Source organism: Cyanistes caeruleus, chromosome 4 (assembly GCF_971803275.1).
Source record: "Cyanistes caeruleus chromosome 4, bCyaCae1.hap1.1, whole genome shotgun sequence".
NCBI lineage: Eukaryota > Metazoa > Chordata > Aves > Passeriformes > Paridae > Cyanistes > Cyanistes caeruleus.
The window spans coordinates 78,545,501-78,571,115 of NC_141704.1; the positions used below are offsets into that span (position 1 = coordinate 78,545,501).

The window sequence follows — 25,615 nt, forward strand, 5'->3', positions numbered from 1 at the left end:
ACAAGTTATAGAAAAAGGTACCCATTTATTCAAGGTATGACAAGGATATTTACAGTATTAATCTGCTCAGAATAAGATCCATCCTTACAAGTTTTAAAGCAGCAATTATAAATTACATTTAAAAGGGGAAACATTCCAAGCATGTTTCTGTTCGATATTTTTACAAGGACAGAAACACTTTAAGGCTAAGTTGTTTTGACCTTTGCTGCCACCCATATTTATCTTGGCAAAACCATCTCAAAGACAACATTACCTTGAGGGATAGACTATGCTAAATTCAATATACAATTCTGTTCCCTCAGATGCTTTTCACAACAGTTCACGTGTGACAAAAAATTGACTTTTGATGTAAAACAATTAATTAAATATAAATGAGATGACCTGCATATACCCCAGCTTCTCAGAGGCAAAAGATCATCCACAGCAACACATTAACCACCTCCAAAAGACATCATCAACTTTCTTGTTGATGAAGGTACTTCAGCTTACCAAGCAAGTTGCTGCAGCCAGAGATCACAGTCGTGGTGCAAACCACCTTTTCCTTCACATTATTTCTCAAGACCAAAGAACAGAAACCTTCAGGTAGCTGATTTCTAAGGTAAATGATGAACACTGTCTGCTTTAGACAGCACTTGGTTCCCACAGCACAGACTAGTGCCCTACCACAGCAAACAGGATAAGTTGGCTAAGCTGCTGTAGTACCATTCTCTAGTCTTTGATAACATTGTAACACACAACAGAGCTATAGGAGCAGTTAAAATTGGTTTATCTTTTGAGGTAGAGCCCACAAGTCATATTTACTCCTGTCTCTAAACTGCAATGCACATGCCATCAAGCAAATACAGCCATTTTTGGTCATATATAAAACAAACCCAGCTTTTTTGGATGTTATTAATTGTAAAATAACAGGCTGTTTTGTTGGGTTTTTTTTCTGAATCATTTTGTGCCTATTTTAGAAGGTAGCAAATTAAACACTGATACTAGTAGATTGTGGCTATTTATACAGTTGCAAAGAAAAAAACCCCATGTTTTATACAAATAGATTTCAGAGCAACTTTCAAAAGTTTTTTTAAACTTAGAAATTACTTTGGAAACTTTCAATTTTAACTGCATAATAAAGAAAAAGAACCACAAAAAACAACAAAAACCCCCACAGTCATTAGACCTTTAGGCTACATAGCTACTTTTAATACTACATTGGGTAATTGTTTCAGGATTATATGAAAGGGAAAAGAAAGTCAAACACAACAGAAACCCTCCCTGCCTGCACGAACACAATTCACTGAACAAGCAGGGTTTGTTAGGTGAGGACGCTGTAACTAAGATTATTGAAAGTGCACAACGAACATTCCAAGAGAAGCAGAAATGTGAGCTGTGCATTAGGAGGGGACATTTATTCCAGGTTAGCCAAGAGCCCTCTGTAACAAATCTGTTGCTGTAACCAAGACTTGTTTGAAGATAATCAGATAATCCAGTAACAAGTTACAAACACATGGAGATTGGCACTTGATCTTTAGTCAGCCTCAGTCACTCCGTTTTCTCCCCAGAGACTCACATACACAGAACTTTAAGTTTCTATTTTATTACCGTAAAAAATAAAAGTAAATTGTAGTTCCAGAGTAAACAAAGAAAGCTTAGTTTCAAACTGTTTAAAAACAAAGCTCCAAATTCTGATAAGTTACATGTCACAGGGTTCACATCAGCACCTCAACCTATGCAGTTTTTTGTGAACTAAGCGTATTTCACAAAGTTTTCATGTTAGTGACAAGGGGCTACATTCTCATCAGGATGCACATGTAACATGGCTCAAGAACAACCTGGAGGGACTGCAAGTCAGCTTCCAGAGTTTCCCACTGAGCTCTACATGTTTAGAACCGACATTTAAGACCAAAGTTATTAAAGATTGACCTCTTGCGTATTCCGAAATGGAAGGCAAATACAATCAACTAACATTTGGCTTTGAAACATTAAGATAACAATGCTGTATTTCAGCCACATATTTACAAAAATGTTTACAACAGAACTGTGTAGGGTTTGCTTTTTATTGTCATAATACACTTATAGATGAATAGTCATCTTAACCTTCATGCAAAGATGCATCTCTTGTTACACAAGAAGTTTCCTGTATGATTTTTTTGCACTCTGAGGATAGCAAGCCGAGGGTTGGGTAAATTTGGGTCACCCTTAAAAATGTAGGCCTGTTTGCTCTACTACACCTTCAAAATTAGGAGGTAAAGAACAGGCACCGTTAATTCCACAAGGTTTCATTGCCTCTAGCATGTTTTCCAAACCCAACAAAAATAGTTCTTGAACAGTTGTAACACGGGTTATTCCATGACTTTCCCCTCTTCAGTTTACTTCCCGAGCTCTGGAGTTACTTTCCTAGAAGCATACTTGCTGAGCTTCTTTTCTAATGTATATCGTTGACTATACATTTTAAATTAAACTGTTATGTAAAGAACGTAACAAGCTTTTTCCTTTGTACACAACTTAATCTTTGTGCTGAGTATTCTTCAAAGGGATTTTATAAATAATACAGTAAAAGTTTAGATCAGTCTTCCACCCTCTCGTCATTATACCATGTTGTTGCTTTCTCCAACTTTATCTACAAGCTGTGGAAAAGGAGACAAAAAGGTTTTAAGTTGATAACATTTATGTACAGTCTCTACTACTCTCAAATACTGCTTGCTACTTGCACAGTTAGTATGCGACTGGAAATGAGAGTCAAGTAGTACTCACCGCGGTCTCATGGTTTAGATTTGTGAAAACCAAAATTGTTACAACTGCAGTTGTGTTTCTGCATAACATGTTTTTCTCATATAGACATTAACAGTGCAACATGAAGATGCAACAGAATGAGAAAGGAAATAGAGGAATGCAGATAACACTGCCAGCTTAATGGTTAAAACAAAACAATAGTCTCAGCCACACATGCATTAGTAGACCAAGGAAGATATTTCAACTGACCATTACTGTGGATTCTCTTCTGAGCCTACGTAGGCTTTGAATAAAACATTAACAATTATCTTTTAAAAACAAGATTTAACCCCATTATGATCAAATAAAATATGATTAAGATCAATTGACAGATGAAACATTCAATTGATCATGAATTATGAGCCACAACTTGGCCTAACCATGAGACTGGAACAGATGATCTGGAACACTCATTTTTAAAAAACAGCCTGTATGCATCTAAGTTATTCTCACTATTAATTTTTAGTAGTATGTATTAAAACTGTTGCTTTCAAAACTAGTATTACAAATGCTTATATTAAAATACATAGAAAAATTAGCACAGTAAAAGTAGTTGACTGAAAACACCCTAGATTAGCATCTTTCTGTTAATTGTCCTCAAATCCCTGGCCATATGGTTAAAAAAATGGAAAACTACATTTGAAAAAATACAAATCTTATTAAAATAAAGGATATAGCCTGGTGCAGTGGACCTCAGTAAATAGATCTGATGAATGACTATACATCCTGAGAGTTTCTGGGTTCACCATACAAGCTGCAACTTAACGCTGAACTCCACAGTTTGCTTTTTACAGGCCACTTTTTACAGGAAACTTTTCCTAAGTTCACCCAAATACTGCACCACGAATGGTGTCCTCCTCATTGTACAGACAGGAGAAGAGGCCCAGGGACGTGGCAGGATTCACCCCAGCACTCCCAGTCACAATGCAGGGCTCTGCTCACTTCACTACCCATGAGCAAGGGCAGCTTCTGCAAATGCATCCTTTTGTTCTTTTTACACCTAGAACTCTCTCCCTGGAAATGAATGTGATGCCTATGGTGCAAGAACTGTACAGGAATGCATTTGAAATCATCGCTCCAAAGCTGTATTTGCTTTATTTTTAATGCAATTCTACAAGTGCTCTACTAGTGGAATAAAAACCAGAACATGCTTCAGTTGTTGCATAAAGTACCAAACTTACCGAGCTTATACCAGGTAAATTCAAGAGATATCCAAGAACTGGAACTCTTCTAATAAAGCCAACCACCACAGGAAAGAACCCCCTTTAGGTAAGACATCAGAAGATTGTATTAGCTTTAAAATTTCTCATATTGCTATAACATGAAAAAAAATAGCAGGTAATTTTTAAACTAAGATTACATAAAATCTTGCAACTTGTTAGCAGCACACTTGTTTACCAAATATATCCATACACATTCATCAGAGAAAGGAGAAAACCAGGAAAGAAATGGTGTCTTTTTAAATGGATTTAATTTTCTTCATAGCTGGCAATGCTCAGCTCATAAAAAAATAAGTGAGAATACCCAACTTAGTCAACAAAACTGATTTCTCAAAATTAACATACATATTTTGAGATAATTCCTCTTTATATTACAGATAATACATTCAAGACCCAATGTAGAAGCAACTGAAGTTAGTTCTGATTAATTAAAACCATGTGTGGTACTCTTTACATTAACTAATGTATTAACTACAGTAACATAAACTAAATTAACTTTACATTAACAAAACATGACAGAGTTGTGTATTCATTTATTTCCCACATTTAAGTCAGTGGCTTGAATCATGACCCTGGCAATGTTGCCTGACTTAACTGCTATGGTGTAGCCCCCGCAATGTCTACTTAACCTCTGCAGCAGAAAAACAAGTTTTCTGTGGCAGTATCTCAGCTGTTTGCAGCCAGCTGGTGGCATTCCCAGCAATCCCATGTTTAACATTCCCTGTGTGGAATAAGGATTAACATGCAATGAGGCCTCAGCCACAGTGAAACAGCAATGTTTCACGAGTCATCATCCTTTTCATGACACTGCTAGAACTATTTGCTGGGTAATATCCACACCAATAAGGGGGCATTTACAGATTTTTTTATTTTTTTTTTAAAGATCAGATCATTTCAGCAGCCCAGTAAATTATGAGGCAGGACACACAAACCACTTATAACAGATTAAAATAACTGCTGTGTCCAAGAATAAGGAATAGTCAGTACAGTACGGATAATATTGTCAGCCATAACTTTGCAATGCTATAATCTGAACAAGGCTCCAAAAGCACCTTAGATTATAAGAGCTGTCCCATAATGGCCAGGGTAGTTTTCTGCTATGCAACCAAGCTGCAGGACTCTGAGGAACAGTATAAAATTATGCTTGAGGAAAGACTTCATAACTTCTTCAGAAAGAAGCAATAGGATGATGGTTGAACTGAACAAGATCAAAGCAAAACAAAAAGCTTTGCTTGAAGTAGTCACTAGCCGACCTTGTAGCAAGGGATTTAAATTCTACCAACAAATAAGCACTGGAAAAGATGGTCACAGAATCGTGGACTCATCAAGGTTGGAAAAAACATACAAGATCATTCAGTCCAAACCACTAGTCTCCAGATGCTTTAAATTAAAATAGGTCAGATAAATATTCACACCTGGAATTATTCATCCCTTGTTGATTCCCTTCAGGCTAATGGATAGTCTTAGGGATAATTATTGATCTTCTATAAACCTCTCAACTTTATTTTACCTTGCAAGCACCACTAGATAATACATAGCCATACCTGCTTAGACATACTAACTTATAACTCTTTTGAGATCTTCTAAAAGGAGCGTGTTTTGCTGGAAACACATTCTACTTGCTTTGTACTGGCTGATTAAACCAAGCACAACATGCAAGAAGTGACAATGTATTTAGTGAAATACTGTGATTATCAAAGCACTTGCAGTGAAGAATTCAGAGTAACACAGAGTAGAATAATAAGAAATACATTAAACCCACAAAATTCTTTTTTTTTTAAATTTTACAGTCTCCAGTAGGAGCCACGTTCAATTTGTTTTTAAAAATAAACATTTTATCTGAACTAAATACTAAATATTAACACACAATTTTAGTGAGTACAAAAAGAGCTCCATGAGAACAATGGTTTCACTTTGATTAACAGGAACTGTATGATTTAGCCATTCACTGAACACTTCAGGGTCTGAAATTTGGTCAATAACTATTAGCGAAACGGTCAGCATCTGAACAGAAGTCCAAGAACAACCAGAAGCCTCCCTTTCTACTTTTTTTGCATATTTTTTCTTTGTTCTGTAGGGAAGCATAGAACTTCAACCATGGAAATAAAGATAAAAATATAGATATCTATGCAGGTTGTAACAAGTCAAATTCTTTCACAATTACAGTTGCATTTATGAAGAACTTAAATGACACATTGTGAAAGTTATAACATGTTTCAAGATTGCTGTTAAAAATAATAGAATTTCCATTTTTCCTTAACTCAGTCAAGATACTGCAAACCCAAATAAGCAGTTTGACCCTAAGGCACAATTGTAATGAAACATGACAGAAACCATCATTTCCCTGGGCTGCCATAGTGATGAAATGGTAAGGTTACAAATCTAGGATGGTAGTAACTAAATATTTTTCCCCATTTGTTGAAGAAAAGAACAAACTCCCCACCAAAAAAGTACCAAGTACCCCTTTTCCATGAGGAGATATTTAAACTTCATACTGCTAACAATTTGGGCTCCCACGTTTTGAAGCTTTACAATTCTTTGGTCAGACATCAACATTGTTAAAGTCACTTTGATAAATGCCTCACAAACATTAGCAGATCTGAGTCTTGAAAAAATACTTACCAACTTGTAAATAAACAATTTCATATAACATCTGTCCAAAAGGAACACTTAAAGTATGTTGCTTTGTCAACTCTAACACAGAAACACTACACAAATACATTTACTCCTAGATAAACTAACAAAGCTGGTTTCAAACAAAACTTACCTGAACAATAGGAAGAATCCATAAATTTCAAGGATCATTCCTATTAAAGGCCAACCAATGAGAACTATGAGCACACCACCCAGGAAAAAGCCCGTTGCTTTCATTTTGTGTTTTTGAAAGAAGAATCTAAATGTTCTTTCTAAACCAATAACAAAAGACAAGCCAGCCACAAATAAAACCTAGAAAAGACAAAAACAAACCAAAGAAAGAAAACAACTAATTATGTTCCCAAGTACAGTATGTAAACATATATATATATATGTATTTTACAAAATTAGACTGCTTTTCTTGCACAACTTCTTTTAATAACAGAAGACAGTTGGTGAGAATGAATTTACTATTGATTTTCTTTCGTAATGTCCATCTTAAAGCACTTGTAGCTCTCAGCTGCTTGAAAGTAAAGAGTCTATCCTTTGTGGTCTCTGCCAAACACACTCAAGACAAAAGACCTGCTGAGAACAGCTGTATCTGCCCTGTCACATACATACAATTTTTACCACAAGTGGTGCTGAAGCTTAGTACTACTGACATCAATCGTTCCTAAAAAACTAAGAACAGACATAAAAGCACCTCTGCTCTGTGCCACTGACATCAACAGCTTCTACTGACCTACTCATAATGCAAAGCCAGAGAAGGAAAAAGCTGGACAGTTGTTTTTTTTACTGTGTAGAGCTTTTTTACTGTTTATTTTTTTGTTCCAGTATAGACTAAACACTATCACGCTGGTGCCAACTAGTTAGAACTATTTCTGGTGTCCTGCAGCAACAGGACTAAGAATTATTTCAGCAACATTTCTGCTCAGAAAGGAATAGTATCTCAGATTTTACTCAAGATTGGTTTACTCAAGTTTAAGTTTTGTATGGTATTCAATAAATCACTTTTTTAGAACCTCCTGCCCTTTCTGATATAACTTTTTTTTTTTTTAAATAAAAACAACTCTCTGCAAGGATACAGTACCTTTTCTTGCATTATCTTTGGTTGTCACATAGCCTGTCATTGTCTCTTCCTACCTACATTTTCATTTGCCCTAAACAGGATCTCGTATTTCCACCTTACATTAGGAAAAGAAAAATTAAGCATTATTTCATTTTTCATTCCTCCACTGCACACTTGATTTGATGGTTCATAACAGTGCTTCAACTAATGCACCCAAATTCAGATACACAATTTTATATTTCCCTTCAGGGAATATCAGTATTTGATAATGAAACTGATCTGTTTGGCTGCAGAGTTTTAGGCATCAGCAAAACAGGGGGTGAACCTCTCACAATCAGGCTGTGCTTTGGCTGGCTGGCAAAGCTGAGAACAGCAAAGGCACAGAGACTATCACATGCAGAAAACACCCTGTCATTTTATATTTGGATTGGAAATTTCATGTACCAGAACTAGGATTTATTTTCTGTGGTGCTTTGAGTAACAACTTCAATTCAGTAAAAGCTGAAGATACTGAATTTCTCTTTTATGAAAGAGGTCTGACTCTTCTAAAACCAGAAATGTCAGCAATTCATACTTCTTTCTTTCCTCATACAGCACTGCAAAGCTACATTTGCTAGCACAAACTTAATGATTCTTATCCAAACATACACTTAAATTGACAGCTATCTTAGAGGATCACAAAAAATCACATTTGCAGCAGCACAACAACTGTGGAACAAGCTGCTTCTTGTCTACCAACATCCCACAGACCCGACCCAAGGTGATATTTTCACATCAGTGTGAGCTGTTCTAACCTCAAGCAGGAAAAATGATTCACTCCTATCACTGAGCACAACTCCTCCTTTATACCAAATTACCACAGTAATCTCTGTCGTGCAGCTTCAAACTGATAACATACTGTTTTATTTTTAGTTTATCTTTAATAGATCACATACTTGATTCTAAGTAGCACTGAAAAGGCACTTACATTTCCAATAGCCAAAAGAGCTTTGTCAAAGAAGAGTATCATTCCAAAGAAGAGGAAAAACACTCCAAAGCCTGTTAGTCCCATTCCAATCTCTGAAAAATAAGCAAATGTAGTCATGTAACAAAACATGGTATCAAGAAAAAGTCATGGATAAAAATTGGGGAAAAAATTAGAACATCCAATCTAAAGACATTTTAAATTTAGAAACTTCCGAGTGTACAAATATAAATCTTGTAGACACTAAGTACTTCAACAGACAGATCTTTGGAAGCTGCTTATCAAAAAAGTCTGTATTTGGAAGTAGACACTGAAATTGAATTCAAAGAAAAGCAATCATGCATATATACACACAGCAAAGACATACGTCCCTTTTTATTAGTTGCTAATGGAGAAAAGGATTGTTTTGTAAAGAGATAATGGAACTTTGTTTTCTAGATTAGATTAGTTGGTCAGAACATGGTACAAATAACATCAAGGTTGTGGGTTTGATTCCTGTATGGGTCATTCACTGAAGAATTTGACTCAGTGATCCTTGTGGATCACTGAGCGGATCCTTGTGATTCTTCTCTTTCAAATCAGAATACACTGGGATTTGCAGCTCTTATCCCATTAACTTTACCATAGTAATGGTACCCTGGTACCAATATTACTATTACCATAGTAATAGTACCCTGGTCCTCTCCATCCTCCTGAAACCTCATGTTCCATCTCCCATGACCTTGCATAGCAGTTTCATTCCCCTCAGTTTCCAGATGGAACACAACTTGGATGAATCCTGCAGGACTTTTCCAAGCTATGCATGTGCTGACAGCTATTAAACACTAGTCTAGGCCTCCAGACAATTGCCAATTTTCACAAAACTGGCAGATACTAAATATTGAGGGATTAATGTTCAATTATAATTTTCATGCTTCATATTTAATTGTTATTAATTAAACGGTAGATCTACATTACACATAGATACAATATTTCTAGACTGCTGATGTTGCATAGCAGTTCCATTTTATGAAAATTTTCATTTTATGATCTTAATTTTCATATTTTTTTAAAATACCTTTTGTACTTAATATATTTGCTTATACTATGGACTGGCTAGTGCTGGATTAACAGTTGGACTCAGTGCTCTTAAAGGTTTTTTCCCAGTCTAAACAGTTCTATAAACTTTGAGTTCTGCAAAGGATGCTCAAGAAATACAGGAAAGCCAGGAATAGGATGGAAGGTTTCTATGAGAAACAGGGCTAGAAATGTCAAGCTATGATTAAAACTACCATTTGACAATAGCCTCTAAAGTATCTTGGAGACTGTTATTAGAAATACATCCTGCTTTTAATTCTGTATCTCTAAAGCTTTCCTTTGGTTCTCACACAGACTGAATGGGAGAGAAAAGCCAGGAACAGCAGCAACAGGGCTGCAAACACACACATTTATTATTGCTTTCCCTGTGACCAGACAATTTAGAAATCTACAGGACAAAAAAACAGCTTAGGAAAACATGCCCTACTATTCTGCCTGTATATATGTGTATTTTGAAGTTCCAAGTAGTTTCACATAGGCTGTCCTGAAACAAACAAAAAACCACATCCACAATCACAGTCCTCACTGCTACTGTTGGCCAGATCTACCTCAATATATTTTAATTGCACTTTGTTGATGTAGTTGGTCATTTGCTGTTGCCTGATGAGCTTGGGAGTAAAGGAGGATAATTATGCCTGTTTCAGGACTTCCAAGTAGCTATTGGAAATGAATTTCAAAACAGCTCATTTGCTACATTCCAATCCCCAAACTTCTCTAAGGGCTTGGCTTTCAGCAAGGCTGCAGAGCATGTGCTGTTAGAGCTGTAGTTCTATAGTGTTGCCTGCCACTTTAAATTGTTACTATGAGCATTTAACAGTCCACAATTAAAAACACTAAGTAACTCAATACAATCAATTTACTACAGGCACTCTCCCTACTTGTTTACGATGAAAAACAGAATTGCAAACTGTATTTTCAATGGATCTGGTGACTGAATGCAATATAACAATTGCAGCTGCCCTTTTCTCCAGTACTCTTTACTTCAGAAGAGCAGAAACAATCTGTATTCTGGAAGGAAAACACTTGGAGGCAGGACTCCAGAGGAGTTACCAGCTGCCAGCAAGATAAGTATGCAGTCATGGGAAGTGAGTATTCACTCCTCCCACAGGCACAGCTCAAGGTATGGATCTGGCAAGGAGGCAGAGGCCAACTCCCAACAGCTGCTGCAATCACCACTCTGACACTTCTCTAATCACCCAAAACGCTTTTGTAATCATTTCTACCACAATGGATTCTGATTCACTTCAGAAGTTGCCCATATTCTCTGGTTAGTGGAGGGAAAAGAGAAAAAAAAGAGAAATGAACATTATTCTCATTATCCCAAAATAACTGCTGGAAGAAGATGAATGGTCCAGGATTATTATCCTCTGATGCTGATAGCTCAGCAGAGGGTGTTACTGACTTGATTTGTATCAGAATTTGTAAATATATTTAACTACACTTCTTTGAGGAAGGAAAAAAAAAAGTGCTGGCATTTTGTATAAAAGCTTTTCAACAACAAACTATGAATATTTATAGAGGGAGCAAACTATTTTGGAATCTTTTCTCCTGTGCTTTCCCAGGAAAGCAGAAGAGCTTTCCCACATTAGTCAAATAAAACATATCAATGCTTAGAAATGTAGAAGCATGCATTAGCCAGGTTGTATTTATTCTGGATTATTCTGATTTCCTGAGACAAGGAAGCAAGCCTTTATTAATGTTTCTCCAGAAATTCCATAAGCTGTGCAAGACTACTGCAGCACTGTGTCAAAAAACCTTAGTAGATAATTGAATAGATTCAAAATTAAGATACATTGCTCATGAAAGATTAGGGCAGACAATACACATCCCCAGCCTTTTACAGAGCATTACATAGTACAAAATAAAATGGAATTGTGCGCTATAGGCTTTTAGAAGACAAAAACTAATAGTTTATATTCAATGTATAACTATTATTTTTCTAGCAGTATCTTTTAGTATTGAAAATTTAATTTTGGAAAAGCTAAGTGCATTCTTTTGCAATTACTTGTTGTTTATAACACCATTCAACACACTACTTAAAATTATGATCTAGACTACAGATACAGAATTAACTTTCCAAACATCAACTGATGCAGTATTTAACATACTACTCCACCAGTGACTCTATGGCTAACTCTGTATTTTTTCAGACAGCAGTGAATTTTAAAATACCTGATGAACTAGCTTCATAATTTCAGAAAAACTGAAAAAACCTTAAACCCCCTAAATGTATTTTATTTAGTACTCTTGTCTCTGACAGTTAAAATCAACAGTCTTAGCACTTGAAATAGCTGAAGGTCCCACATGAGGAACTAACCAAAAGAAAAACATTGTCTCTTTCTGAAGAGATTTTAATTTTTTTGACCAACAAATACTCCAGACAGGAATTTAAGGGCATAAGAAAAGCCCACAAGGGTTTAATCAATCAGAAATCTAAAAACTAACCCCAAAGTTTAATACTCATCTCAGTAACAGCAAAGTATCTGAATATCTCAAGAAATCATTGATCCTGAATGCTGCTAAACTCTGCTGCCTGCCTTCATCCTTGGCCTTAATTGCCTCTCCAATACCTTTAGTTCCAGTATATGATGATATCAAAACTTAGCTATTTTAACTTGTTGGTTTTTTTGAATTTTTTCACACCCTCCTTTCTTAACTGATGCTGTGGTGCTTATCAGGCAGACTCATTTACTTCTGTGGCAATCATACCAGAATGCATCATACATGAGATGGTAATTTAAATCAAAGGCCTATCATTGTCCTTTACCTTGCTGCTCAAGCTGTTATCACAATCACAATTGTTAGGGCTGGAAGGATCCTCTGGAGATCACCCAGTCCAACCCCCCTGCCAAGGCAGGGTCACCTGCAACAGGTGACAAAGGAACGTGCCCAGGTGGGTGTGGAATGTCTCCACAGAGGGAGACTCCACACCCTCCCTGGGCAGCTGTTCCAGGGCTCTGCCACCTTCAGTGTAAAGAAGTGCTTCCTCATGTTGATGTTAAACTCCTTGTGTTTTACTTTGTGGCCATTGCTCCTTGTCCTGAAACTGGGCACCACTGAAAAGACTGGTACCATCCTCTTGGCACCGATTTGATATATCTATATCTATTAATGAGATGCCCTCTCAGTCTTCTCCAGAATGAACAAACGCAGGTACCACAGTCCCTCCTTGTAACAGAGATGCTCCAGACCCCTCATAATTTCTGTTATGGACCCTCTGCTGGACCCTCACCAGTAGCTTCTTGTCTGCCCTGTACTGAGGAGCTCAGAACTAGACACAGCACTCCAGATTTGGCTTCTTGTCTCCCCTGTACTGAGGAGCTCGGAACTAGACACAGCACTCTAGATTTGGCCTCACTGGGGCTGAGTAGAGGGGCAGGATCACCTCCCTTGACCTGCTGGCCACAGTTCCTGAAGTGCCCCAGGATACCACTGCTCCTCCTGGCTGCCAGGACACACTTACGAACTTCTTTACTCTGATTTCTTTAATCTCTCTTTCCAAGTACTTCAGTGGAAACAAAATTATGGCCACATACAAGTATTTTTACTTTTTTTTACTTCAATGCCTTATCCTCATCTTGAAGCCCCTTGAGTGTCACCTGCAGACGTTTGGTGTGGTACCAGCAAGAGCAGCACAGTAAAACTATTTAGATAATTAAGTGGTTCCAGACCACTGATGTCCACAGGGAGGTACACGGGAAGAATCGAGCTAAGCGCTACTTTGTTTACCTTTCAGCTTTCTGTCATTCATTCATTCATTCATAGTGGGATTGGTATAAACCCACAGAGGGGCTAGGTTAGACTACAGGAAGAGTTTTTTTCCTGTAAGGGTAGCCAGGCACTGGAACAGGTTGTCCAGAGAAGCTGTGGCAGTCCCATTCCTGGAAGTGTTCAAGGCAAGGTTGGATGGGGCTCTGACAAAGCTGGGATAGTAGAAGATGTCCCTGCCCATGGCAGGGGGTTGGAGCGAGATAATCTTTAAGGTCCCTTCTAACCCAGGCCATTCTGTGATTCCGCCAGAGCACAGCACAGCACACTGAGTACCCGCAGCCCCAGACAAACGCCGACCGCGCTGGTGACAGAGCTGTCCTAAGGCCGAGGGACCCTGCCGAGCGCTGCCCTGTCGCTCTCCATTTCATCTCCCTTTCTCCGCCAGCTCCCGGTACCGCCGCACCGGGGCCGCCGCGGCTTCTACTGCGGGGATGCGGCCGCGAGAGCTCCCCCCGCCCCTGTCTGCTCCCGCCCCGCCGCGGGCTCCAGCCGGTCTCCAGGGGCCCAGCCGGACCCTGCTCGGCTGCTCCCCGGAGGCCCCGCCGCGGACAAAGGGTGAGGCCCCGGCGAGCCCAGCCGCCCTAGGACCCTCCAGCCCCCGACGCCCCCAACCCCGCAGTGGGCGGCCCCTCCCCGCTTGCCCGGGGGAGCGACGGCAGCGCTTACTCTGCGTGTCGGACAGGGAAATCATGGTGACGGCGGGAGCGGGACCAGCGGGACCAGCGGGAGTAGGACCGGCGGCGGCCACGTCTTCCGGAAACACGCACCCCGCCGCATGAGAGGCTCCCGCCCATTGGTCGCGACAGCTGCCAATCAGCAGCCGCCTTGTATCGCCGCGCGGGCGCGCTCCCACGGCCACACTGCCCGCGGCCGGCGCTGATTGGCGGAGGGGCGGCGCTCGCGCTGGGCACCGCGCGCCAGTGGCTGAGGGCGGGCGGCGGAAGGGGCGGGGTCGGCGCGCGCGGCGCAGGTGGGAGCGGGGCCGCGGGGCGGGAGCGGTGAGGGATGAGGGATAAAGGATAAAGGATAAAAGATAAAAGATAAAGGATAAAAGATGCAGGAGCGCGGCCGGCATTAACAGCGGGCAGTTGTGGGAGTTATCGGCCCGAGCCAGGGCTGAACCCGCTGCACGGGGGACACGGCAGCGAGGCGCGGTGTCCTGCTTGCTGTGGCAGCCTCTATCCTTCCTCCATCCATCCCGCTCCATCCTGCACCCGCCGGGCAGGGCCTTCCCTGCCTGTCCGTGCGTCCGTCCGTCTATCCTGGCCCGTCCTGCAGCCCTAGCGACTGGCTGCTTCCGGCCTGGCAAGCACCGTGCCCGCAGCTGGCGTGTGGGTGAGGAATGCTGAGAATATTCCACTGTATAGATTTGTATACGTCTTCCATGTAATATTCTCGCTACATGCGTGTGAGTATTCCCACATTGGAGGAGGTTGCCCAAGGACGTGGTGGAGTTGCCATCCCTGGAGGTGATGAAGAGGTGTCTGGATCTGGCCCTGAGCGATGCGGAAGTGTTTAATTCACACATAATTTTTAATATAGCTTTCCCTCTCCATTTATAGGAGTGGGAAAGATCTTTGTTATGGTGGAATCAGCTGATAGTGGGGAGCTGTTGAATTTATTCCCTTTCACCACTGGACTTTCCTTCCATCTACATAATAAGTATTTCAGAACGCAAGAACAGAAAATATAAAGTCTCTTGGATTTAGTATTGTTAACATATAATATGGTGAGGACTGTTGTTAAAAAAATTAGCCAATAAATACAATTCTATGTTAATTTCACTGATGATCTATTCATAGTTGATCCCCCTTCTCTAAACCAAACCACGTTTTCACTTCCTCCTAACAGATCATCTAGGTGTTAGGGTGGCTGCCTTTCTAAGGGGCACAGTATAATGTGTTCAGACTTTCTGTAAAATAATCTTTGAAGAAATCAAAAATTATAATGGGCACTTGGTGAGTGACTGGCCTACATTAGATCATTCCTCTTGCAGGAGGGGTATGACCTGGTAAAAATTCTCTTAGACTCATTTAGAAGACTGGTGATCTGTGTACTTGGGAATTGGTTGTGAGTTTGTGTGTATCCATTTTGCTGAAGGAAAAAAGCAGTTGTCATCTAATGGGGCTTCTTTATGTAAGCAAATTAAATTCACCAATACTTAAACTCTTGCTTTAACAGCTCTGGTAATGAAGAATCTCCTGCAGTAAATTTGTTCTAAGTGGAGACGGTTTACTTATATATTTTAAATGTATTTATTTCATTTTCTTTTTAGTGACAGTTGCTTGGTTAAATAAGACCTCCTAAAGATAACGTTATTTAATCTCCAAAGATGACAGCTGTTGAAGGTAATCCATAATTAATGTTCATTTTGCTGTCTCTTAGCTAACAAGACACAATCACCTGATGTTACTGATTGTTATTTACATGAGTTTAATATATGCAGAAAAGCATTTGTGGGGCCTATTGTGCTATTATACTTAAGATTTGAAGAAAAAATAATATTTTACTGGATAACTTTTTATTTCTTATCCATACCAAAATGCCCCATCCCTAGAAGTGTTCAAGGCATGATTGGATGGGGCTCTGAGCAACTTGGTCCAGTGGGGAGTTGAAACGAGATGATCTTTAAGGTCCCTTCCAGCCCAAGCTATTTGTCTGATGAAAATAAAATTTGTCAAGGAAATTACTTGGTTTTCAATATTTTGAAAATATGCTTCATATTTTAAGATACTCTTAATTAACTCTTTTTTGCTGAGTAGCAGTGGGCATTTAGGAACTGTCATCATTTTGTGCTATCTGAAATGAAGATATTTTTTCCATATTTCACATTTTTGTTTCCATAACCATATTATCATATCTGCTCTGGATGGGCCAAAATCTCTTGGGTTTTCTGGGTGTGGGGGAGGAAGTAATTTCTTCTTACACTTTTCTGATCTGGCTCTGGAATAGTGATACATGCTTGGCATGCAGGTGTATGTGTTAATTATTCTTTTAAAGTCCAGGGATTGGATTCTAGAACACAACCTGCAATTCACACACGTTTATATTGGGATGGAAAGAGGCAAATTCCTGTCAGAGTCACTTGTGTAACCCCAGTTTTTGGGGAGCATTTGCTTCACTTCTTTCACATGTGAAGGATGGCTTGTGTTTGTAAAAGCATTTTTCCTTTATATCCTAATCTTGTTCAGCAGATCCTCTTGTTCTGTGCAGGAGGGAGATCTTGGTGCACGAAACATAGCTTATTGCTAATGGCCTTATTTTCAACTCCAGAAGAATTTAACTTGCTAAGGTTAATGTTGCTTCTCATGTAAATAAGTGCTTTCTATTAACAGCTTGATCATGTTATGCTTACATTGGGGTTGGCTGGAGTACCACTAATACAATTAAAACTGGCATCAGCACATGGCTATCTCTAGTCTCTATTGTGCCTTCTCTTTCCTTTTCCCTGAAGTGCTAGAGGAGGTGCTGGTGTCCATTGAGAATGAGCTGCAGGCAGTGGAGATGCAGATACAGGAGCTTGTGGATAAGCAGCAGGAGCTCCTTCAAAAGAAGACGAGAATAAAGAATCTGATAAAACAGTCCTCAGGAGACCTGGAGGCAGGTGGAAGTAAAGACACTGAAAGCTCAGCTGAGGAATGGAACAAAACAGGTTTGCAGAGTCAAATTCTAATATTGTAACAGAAAGGTGAACTAATCCAGTAGGGGAAAATGCACTTATACAGAGTTTTGTTTGGATAATGATGTTGTTCTATTTAATTTTCATCAGCTGGCTGACATGCCAGGGTAATGGGGTAATGTTTGTACTTGTCTCACTGAGCATTCCTAAACTAATCTTGAGTTGTTCTGGGCAGAATTATATGTTCAAGCAGAATTGCCTGTTATAGCTACTTTAATTCTTTGTTTGTTGCAAAGTCACAATTTGAGCTGATTTGCTCTTAGAATCCCAGAGTAAGTTTTTACTGCAGTATTTGTATACTAAATGGTTAAATTATATTGCAGTACTTCTCCTTGTTTGTGTTCTAAAACAAATTGCTCTGGATTTTCTCAGGATTTGATAATGATAATTTTGCACTTAGAGTTGTTTTTTGCTGGTTTTATGTTTCCTCTTGCTTGAGTGGGTAGGACATTGGTAGTGTTTGTGATGGGTTATGTAGCCTCATGTCTTACCAAATTAATACAAATTAGATGCTGACTAAAATAACTGCCAAAAATAACCTAGAATACATCATTATTGTAGAATTAGTGCAAGTGGCAAGTGTCTTGTGGTGGTGTGAAGGCTGCTGTCTTTCAAGTTAATGTTTTATGAAGTCCTGAATAGTTGTTGGTTCTTGGCCATGTTATGCCTTGCTAAATTTGACTCGATATTTTGATATTTTTTTCTCCTGTTTAATTTAATTTTCAATTTGTAAATGCCTATATCTATTGTATATACAGGCTTTTTTAAAAATGAAATTAATGTTGTAGTTGAATCCATATTTATCTGTGTTTGAGGAGTATTATGCATATGTAAGAATACTGATATTTTATCATTGCAAATTATGCTATTGAACAAATCATTTGGTTTGTTTAGTTCTATGCTTAATTCTTATCTCCTGTGCTTTGAAAATTAATGTCTTTGCAATCAGATTGCTGTGTATGTATTAGACAAGAGCAGCAGCTAAATTTGTTCCCAGTTTAAAGCTCGTGGAAGTCAGTGGGAGGCTTTTTTTGGTTTGAGAAGAGCCTTGAATTTTAACTGTGCTCTTTGTAAATTTCTTTGCAATGTCACCCTCAAGTACCAAAATTAAGTTTTGCATTGTGTGTAGTGTAACCTGTATCTCCCACAGCTTTTCTGCATTTTAATTTTAATAGTACCATAAAGATATATCAGGAAGTATAATTTAAGTTTTTACAGTATTACATCTTTTAAAAATGCAGTCTTTAGCTCTTTATTGAAGAAAAGAAAAACCTGTTATAAGCATGTTTGTGTGATGATTCTGGGGAAGATTAAACAACTTGTCCACCTTCTTTTTTTTTAAATAACTATTTATTATTGATGGAATACATGGAAAAATTGTTTCCCTGCTTCTTTACACTATTTGTAATTGCTGTATTTGTATGAGGGAAGCATTTGAGTAGCTATTGTAGGGCTCAGTGTCTGCTTTTATATATTTTCAGGGTGTGATTCTGATTTCTAGTTATTGGACTAATGAGTTAACATGGACTTACTTTGGACTAATGAGTTAACATGATCATTACCACTCCAAAGTTTGTCTGTTTTGAGTTTTTCACATTAGTTCACATCCATGTGCAATGAAAGCTTTGGTCTGGAGGTGAATCATGTTTACAATTTGAGTTTTCAAAGGTCCACCCTAGAAAATGGTATATCCAGACTCAGGTAGTGTGGAGCTTTTCCTGTGTCATTTTGAATCTTTAAACACCTTCCCATATCTAGAATTGTGTCACTGCCAGATTTAGGTATTGAATATGTAAATTACGCCTCCTTCTTATATTTTAATTTGCTTATGAAATGTGTTTGTTGAGTTGTTTTTTTCCCTTAACAGATTTTCCATGGTATGAGAAGATAAAAACTGCACTGCAGAGCAAATTTAAACTCCAGAAGTTTAGATCACTGCAACTTGAAACAGTAAATGCTGCAATGGCAGGAAAAGATATATTTCTTGTCATGCCTACAGGTGGAGGGAAGAGCCTTTGTTACCAGTTACCAGCTGTCTGTTCTGAAGGTATGTAAGGGGAAAAAAAAAAGGACATAATAAAAAGAATTAGATTTACTTTCTCCTTTATATAGTTATTTGGAGAATGAACATTATTTGGTGTGGTTTTTGTTTGGTTGATTTGGTTTTGTTTGGTTTATTTTTAATAACTCATCCAATTGCATTGGAAGTTTACTTATTTGCGAAGGCCAAATTTACTACTCCCTGTCACTGCATAGTTCTGTGGCAAATCAGCACCTCAAGACATAGATATCCAGCTTGTTTTATATTGTATATTTTTATACTCTTATTTGTTGGAGCTCAGATAGTTGTTTGTGGTCTAGAGCCTAAGAGGAGGTGTATGTTATGGGCATTTAATAAGAATTATCCCTCTATGATCTGGCACTCACTTGTCAACTATCTAGGAGTGAAATCCGCTGCTGTGTATGAACCTTAAACTTACATTTGGCAATTTCTTCAGAGCAGGGCTGATGCATCAGTAAAAAGAATTAGAGGAGATGTTTGTGACATAAACTGCTCAGTTTGCACAATGATTGATTGTTACAGGTTTCACACTGGTGATATGTCCTTTGATATCGCTCATGGAAGATCAGCTCATGGTTTTGGAACAGCTTGGTATTTCTGCAGCTTTATTAAATGCCTCAAGCAGCAAGGTGTGTTTAAGTTCATGTGTTTTGTGGTGTATGTGCTAGTGTTTCCCCTCTGTGTAATTACTTGTGAATATCGAATGGATGAGACAGATTTATCAGCTTATGCAGTTCTAGCAACCCTCCTCTGGCCAGGAGGGTGCTGTGATATGGGTAAGGTGGTTAGGTATCTTGTGTTCATGTTACAGTGACAGCAGCACATGGGAGCCAACACCTTCTGTGGAATAAATAGGTTTCTTGGGGCTGTTTAGAGGATATGAAGTATCTTTGGCTGATGCGTGCTGTAGATTTTTACTCAATTTCTAGACATGGTGCAGGTGATTTTTGTCCTCTACTACCATGTTGAGCAGTCCAAGCTTTTACATAGAATTATTTATCTCTTACTATAGGGTGGTGAGCTGTGTGATCCAGAGGCCAAGAAGCAACTTATTTCCCAGTGTCTTACTAGACATTTTCTTTTTTACAGTTATTTTCCTGACCTATATTTCGTGATCATTAACTTGCTCATGACACTGGATTTGATAAGTCAGTGGCTTGATGCAATGTGCCAAACTTGAACTGCTTTGATGCAGATCACTCTGAAAACTCTAAAAACCACTGTCATGTGCAAGGAATTATTTTACAGTTGTAGTATCACAGGGATGTTTGGTACATCGTAGTTTATTGGGGAAATACTGATACCACACAATGAACAAAGACACATATTCAACACTTCGCTTCTTCAGAGTTCCATCATGGATTTTCTAAGTATTAAAATGACCATTTTGTATGTAGTGATCTTCTACAAAGGCTTATAGTGGCCAGTACTGTGGAACACTTTATCAGTCTCTGTTAATTACACCTTATGAATTGCTAATCACCTCTTAAGAGCCTTAGCACTAAGCAACTTCAGTGTGTTGTCCCAGTTTGTTACCCTCTGCTGTCTCTTGTTGTTCTGAACAGGAACATGTGAAGTGGGTCCACATGGAAATGCTGAAGAAGAATTCACAGCTGAAGCTCATTTATGTGACCCCTGAGAAGATTGCAAAGAGCAAAATGTTCATGTCCAAGCTGGAGAAGGCTTATCAGGCCGGGTGCCTGGCTCGCATTGCTGTGGATGAGGTGCATTGCTGCAGTCAGTGGGGCCACGATTTCAGGCCTGGTATGCTCCTCAGAAATCCCCTTTGCAGGGCTGTTCAGGGATCAGGGCATAATGACTTGGGCTTGAAATAAGGCCAGCTGCTTCCTTCATGTGTTAAGTGAATTCATAATGTGGGGCAAGTACCTGTGTTAGCTCAAGGACTTTAATTCACAAATTGTCCAGGAGCTAAGTTCATGCAAATGATAACTTCAGCATTGACTTTGCTGTCAGTATTCTGAAAAATGCCTTATTCTGCTTACTTTAATTGGAACTTCTTAAAATCAAAGGTTTGGCTGGCATCTTTAATATGGACAATAGTTACCTTTAATCTATTGCTACATGAAAATGTCATTCTGTATACCACTCCCTGGCACTTCTGATGGAAGAGGTAGAGCATTTTGTAAATTCATGAGATACATTTTAATAATCTCTAAAGCAAATGGAAACAAATGCCCTCATTTGCGGGAAAAGAAAGTGCGCTTCAGTCTTTTTCCTATATTGGAGATTGTTGATATTGTTTGTTACTGTTTCTTTGTCTTTGAAAGAAAATCTGATCTGAAGCAATATTAACTGTATAGTCACTCTTAGTAGTTTTGCTAAAAAGTGGTGCCTGTGCCAAGAGCCAGGCTAGTTCAACTGGCAGTGTGGAATTTGGATATGTACCACTGGCTGCATTTCTGTTCAAAGGCAGCAATTGTGAATACTGAGCCTTTAAATTTTTATAGACTATTTACATAGTCTAGTCTGTGTATCAAAATTCCACATTGCTTGTTTATTACAAAAGCTCTGTTTACTCAAAAGCTGTTTGTAAAAACAGACCTGCAAAATAACCTAAATGTTGGTTAATACAATGCTACACATATTTTTTTAACTCTTTAATAATTTCTGTTTCCATACATTTTTGCCTTCTGAGTTGTGGCTGATAATTGCAGCCTTTCAGTACCTGGAGGGTTCTTCAGTACTGAGGGACTTTTTACAAGAGGTTGGAGTGACCTTCAAGGGGGGACGGCTTCAAACTGAGAGTAGGTTTAGACTGGGTATTGGGAAGAACAGTGAGGGTGGTGAGACAGGCACAGGCTGCCCAGAGAAGTTATGGATGTCTCATTCCTGGAGGTGTTCAAGGCCTGGTTGGATGGGGCTCTGAGCATCCTGGTCTAGTGGAAGGCATCTCTACTGATGGCAGGGGCTGGTCTTTAATGGTCTTTAAGGTGTCTTCCAACCCAAATGATTCTGTCACTGATTCTTTAAAATTCAATTAGAAGACATCTCTTCTGGTAAGTGCTACCTGCTTGTTTCTTCCTTTGGATGTATAAATCAGTTCTGTAGTAATTAGCAGTATTAATGTTTATTGCAGTATTAAATACTGTCTACATGAATGTCTTTTTTAAGCTTGCATTTGTGGTATGAGAAATATTTTTCTTTCCCCTTTTTATTTTCTTGCTTAGACTACAAGTCTCTTGGTATCCTGAAAAGACAGTTTCCTAATACTCCCTTGATTGGATTGACAGCAACAGCTACCAATCATGTTTTAAAGGATGCTCAGAACATTTTGCATGTTCAGAGGTGCATTACCTTTACTGCTTCCTTCAACAGGCCCAACCTTTACTATGAGGTAGGTCTTGTTACCTGATTTTCTGAATGCAGTGCTGTTGTACTGTCTCCTGCAGGGAGAGAGGCAGGCAACAGGCTCAGACTGTTTCAACCAGTCAGAAAATATGTCTTATGATAGCAAAAAGGTTGTGAATTATTCTGTTGTGCTGTATTTTCACTTTGGCCACAGGTTTGTTTATTGCTCTTGGTGGGGAAAGCTTGCAGGTTTGTTTTGGGGTTTATTTTTCAATTGACTTTTGAATTGTAATCTGGCTGTTCATAAAAAGAATATAGTAATTTTTTTTTAAATGGTGTAATAGTTGTGTTTATTATACTAGAAAAAGTAAAATAAGGTTGTTTGGCAGACTGTTTTCCCACTTGAACTCTGACATGTGCTTAATATATTTTTGAGGTTCGGCATAAGCCTTCAAATAACGAAGATTTCATTGAGGACATAGTTAAGACCATTAATGGAAGATACAAAGGACTGTCAGGTAAAAAGTGCCACAAAAGACACATGTTATCTTTCATAGCCTTCAGCATTGCAAGGATGTCAGGATGTTTTCAAGTGATCTTGAAGCATGTAGAAAAATTCTGCCTTCCCCATATATTAAACATCCAGCATTAGAATAAATGAAATTTAGTAAGATCCATACCTTGAATAATTTCTCTTCATTAATTAGTGCTTAAATGTCTTTACTGTTTACTTGTATCTTCTGAAGTGGAATGTTGATGTTTGTAGAACAATGTTTACATAGGTAATAATAGGAAGTTTTAAGGTTGTAAAAGCAAGGCACAGAAAAGGTGATCTCTGTGATCATAAATCACACATTATTTACTAGCTATGTGTCAGGATACTTGTTATCTTTAACATGTTTTTTCATATTTGCTCATAAGACTCATCTGTTTACTCAGTGCTCAGAATAGGTGTTATGGGGTGAATTGCAGATAAAAGCATAACTGTAAAAACTGGACTTGTGTAATGAATAAATTCTGTAGCAGAAATAAAGAGGAGAGACATCTTGCCAAGGCAGCTGAACCCAGGTTTCTGGAGCAGCAGTCTGTCTCTGCTTAGAGCTCTGTGGCTGTGAGGAACAGCTCCCTGAGCACAAACTGTGCTAAGATGATCACAAATCACGTGGCTTTGTGTGTAATCCCTGATTTAGCCCAGCCTGACTAACGACAAAAAGCAGATTTAACTGAAAACTCAGGTGAGATGCCATAGATGTCATAAGGTATAGCACCCCTTTAAAGAAGCTTTAATAAGAATTGTCCTCCTTGAACATTAATGGAATGCTTCCATGATTCTATGAATTGGCACCTGTATTTCCTTTTTAGCCTTTAGGTCCAAGCTGATAATTGAAGTTTCCTTCATGAATACCAATACTATGGACTAAATAGGCACGAAGACTATATAATGCTTTTTAAGTATTTATTTTATAAACTAATAAAACTTTTGCAATTGTTTTTTAAGTATTTGGGATTGTTTGGCCTTTTTAAGGCATTACAATGAGGCCTCTTTCACTTCTGTGCAGGAATTGTGTACTGCTTTTCTCAGAAGGATTCTGAGCAAGTTACTGTGAGTTTGCAGAAACTGGGAATCAAGGCAGGGACTTACCATGCAAATATGGATGCTAAATACAAAACCAAAGTTCATAAAGGATGGGCAACAAATCAAATCCAGGTTAAGTAAATACTTTACATGGACTTATGTCTTATTTAAACAAAGTGTGGTTTGGTATCTTGATGATTTCTTGATCTTTTTCTTTTTCCCAGGTTGTAGTGGCAACTGTTGCTTTTGGCATGGGAATTGATAAACCTGATGTGAGGTTTGTAATTCATCACTCTATGAGCAAGTCCATGGAAAACTACTACCAAGAGAGTGGACGTGCAGGTATTGTAGGAAGTGGCTTTTGCAAAGTTGCCATTCACATCCATTAAACCAGTAAAACTGTCCTTCAGTTTTCCAGACACTTGTGCAAAGCCTCTTGCCTTTGAGACGGTTTTCAAAGGGTATAATGAAACTGCCCCTGGAAAGAGGCTGTAAATATGAACTGCATTACCAGGCCTCTACTGCAGCATAACAAAGAATAACTGGATATCTAGACCTTCACTCAGTATTTTTTTAAATGCTTGATTTTTTTTTATCAAATGGCTTACCAGAATAATGTGACACGGATTTGATATACAATTATTAATTTTTTATTTTGTGTAGCGCCTGAGATGTATGATTTGCTCAGATTGTCTCTAGACGATGTTTAATCACTGTATGAATTTCAGAAATACAAGTAGGATGAGAGTCTGAAGCAGGGAATTTTAAGAATTGATCAATGTTTAGCAGCACTAAATACTTGTTACAGCCAAATTTTGCCTCCAAAAATGTTTTGCAGTGTTTTGGGGTTTTTTTTTTTGATCTTGTTCATCTCATTACTTTTTTAAAGGCAGATTTGATTATGTGTGGAGAAAAGCTTGTCAAGGAACTTGAGGGGCAGTTGGTTGAGATTATAATTATCTGTTCATTTTAATGCATTGCAGGTAGAGATGACCAAAAAGCTGACTGCATTTTGTATTATGGGTTTGGAGATATATTCAGAATCAGCTCAATGGTGGTGATGGAAAATGTTGGCCAAGAAAAGCTGTATGATATGGTATCTTATTGCCAAAATATGAGCAAGTAAGTTACTGTCGTGGCTTGGTTGCTTAGTTTTTAAATGGGCTAATTTTGTTGGGTTTCTTAGGGGGCATTTGAAAAAAACAAACAAACAACAACAAAAAAACCACAAAAGAAAAAACCTGAAACAAAACCAAAGTGAACTCATGACCAAACAAAACCACCCACAAAAACAGGAACAAGCTTGCCATCTTCAGGATACTGTTCTGGAAGTGGTTATGTTAAGGTGAAATATCTGCCAACAAGCACTGTTTGGATTTCAAATCCCAGTCAGAGGAAATACTGGAGTTCTGTGGTTTTGACTCTTAAGCTACAGTGTTTAATGGCCACATAAGATTCCACATTACTGCTTCATCTGCTTCACTGTGTTATTTGGAA

General features: G+C 38.6%; 2 protein-coding genes across 14 annotated transcripts in view; one reads left to right on the plus strand and one right to left on the minus strand.

The window, feature by feature from the left end:
* Nucleotides 1-5: 5 nt before the first annotated feature.
* Nucleotides 6-14,749, minus strand: GOLT1B (golgi transport 1B). The gene is made up of 5 exons (XM_086885487.1): nt 14,159-14,749; nt 8,648-8,739; nt 6,745-6,923; nt 3,939-4,020; nt 6-2,612 (listed from the first exon to the last, which is right to left on the minus strand). The coding sequence occupies exons 1-5, from the start codon at nt 14,697-14,699 to the stop codon at nt 2,574-2,576; spliced, it is 933 nt and encodes a 310-aa protein (XP_086741613.1). The 5' UTR covers nt 14,700-14,749; the 3' UTR covers nt 6-2,573.
* Nucleotides 14,346-25,615, plus strand: part of RECQL (RecQ like helicase) — a 25,707-nt gene continuing 14,437 nt past the window's right edge. For 4 of the 13 annotated variants that reach the window (XR_015285796.1, XR_015285797.1, XR_015285799.1 and 1 more), the window contains exons 1-11: nt 14,346-14,462; nt 15,768-15,840; nt 16,947-17,144; nt 19,039-19,218; nt 19,756-19,862; nt 20,799-20,997; nt 22,422-22,588; nt 22,979-23,060; nt 24,102-24,250; nt 24,343-24,460; nt 25,102-25,240. Coding sequence is in view for 5 of the 13 variants with exons in the window: in XM_086885476.1 (XP_086741602.1) it covers nt 15,825-15,840; nt 16,947-17,144; nt 19,039-19,218; nt 19,756-19,862; nt 20,799-20,997; nt 22,422-22,588; nt 22,979-23,060; nt 24,102-24,250; nt 24,343-24,460; nt 25,102-25,240 (1,355 nt within the window). In the remaining 8 variants the exon portion in view is untranslated. Of the gene's footprint in view, nt 15,222-15,767; nt 15,841-16,946; nt 17,145-19,038; nt 19,219-19,755; nt 19,863-20,798; nt 20,998-22,421; nt 22,589-22,978; nt 23,061-24,101; nt 24,251-24,342; nt 24,461-25,101; nt 25,241-25,615 lie in introns of all 13 variants that reach the window. The other 9 variants (XR_015285795.1, XR_015285794.1, XR_015285793.1 and 6 more) reach the window with 6 other exon arrangements.

Bases quoted from the DNA above. Each gene is read 5' to 3' on its own strand.
- GOLT1B (XM_086885487.1), bottom strand. From the start codon at position 14,699: ATGGAGCGGGATGGATGGAGGAAGGATAGAGGCTGCCACAGCAAGCAG. The intron at 6,924-8,647 runs GTAAGTGCCTTT...TGTCTTTTCTAG, and splicing joins CTCTTTTGGCTATTGGAAAT to GTTTTATTTGTGGCTGGCTT. The intron at 2,613-3,938 runs GTAAGTTTGGTA...CCTTTTCCACAG, and splicing joins ATTTACCTGGTATAAGCTCG to CTTGTAGATAAAGTTGGAGA.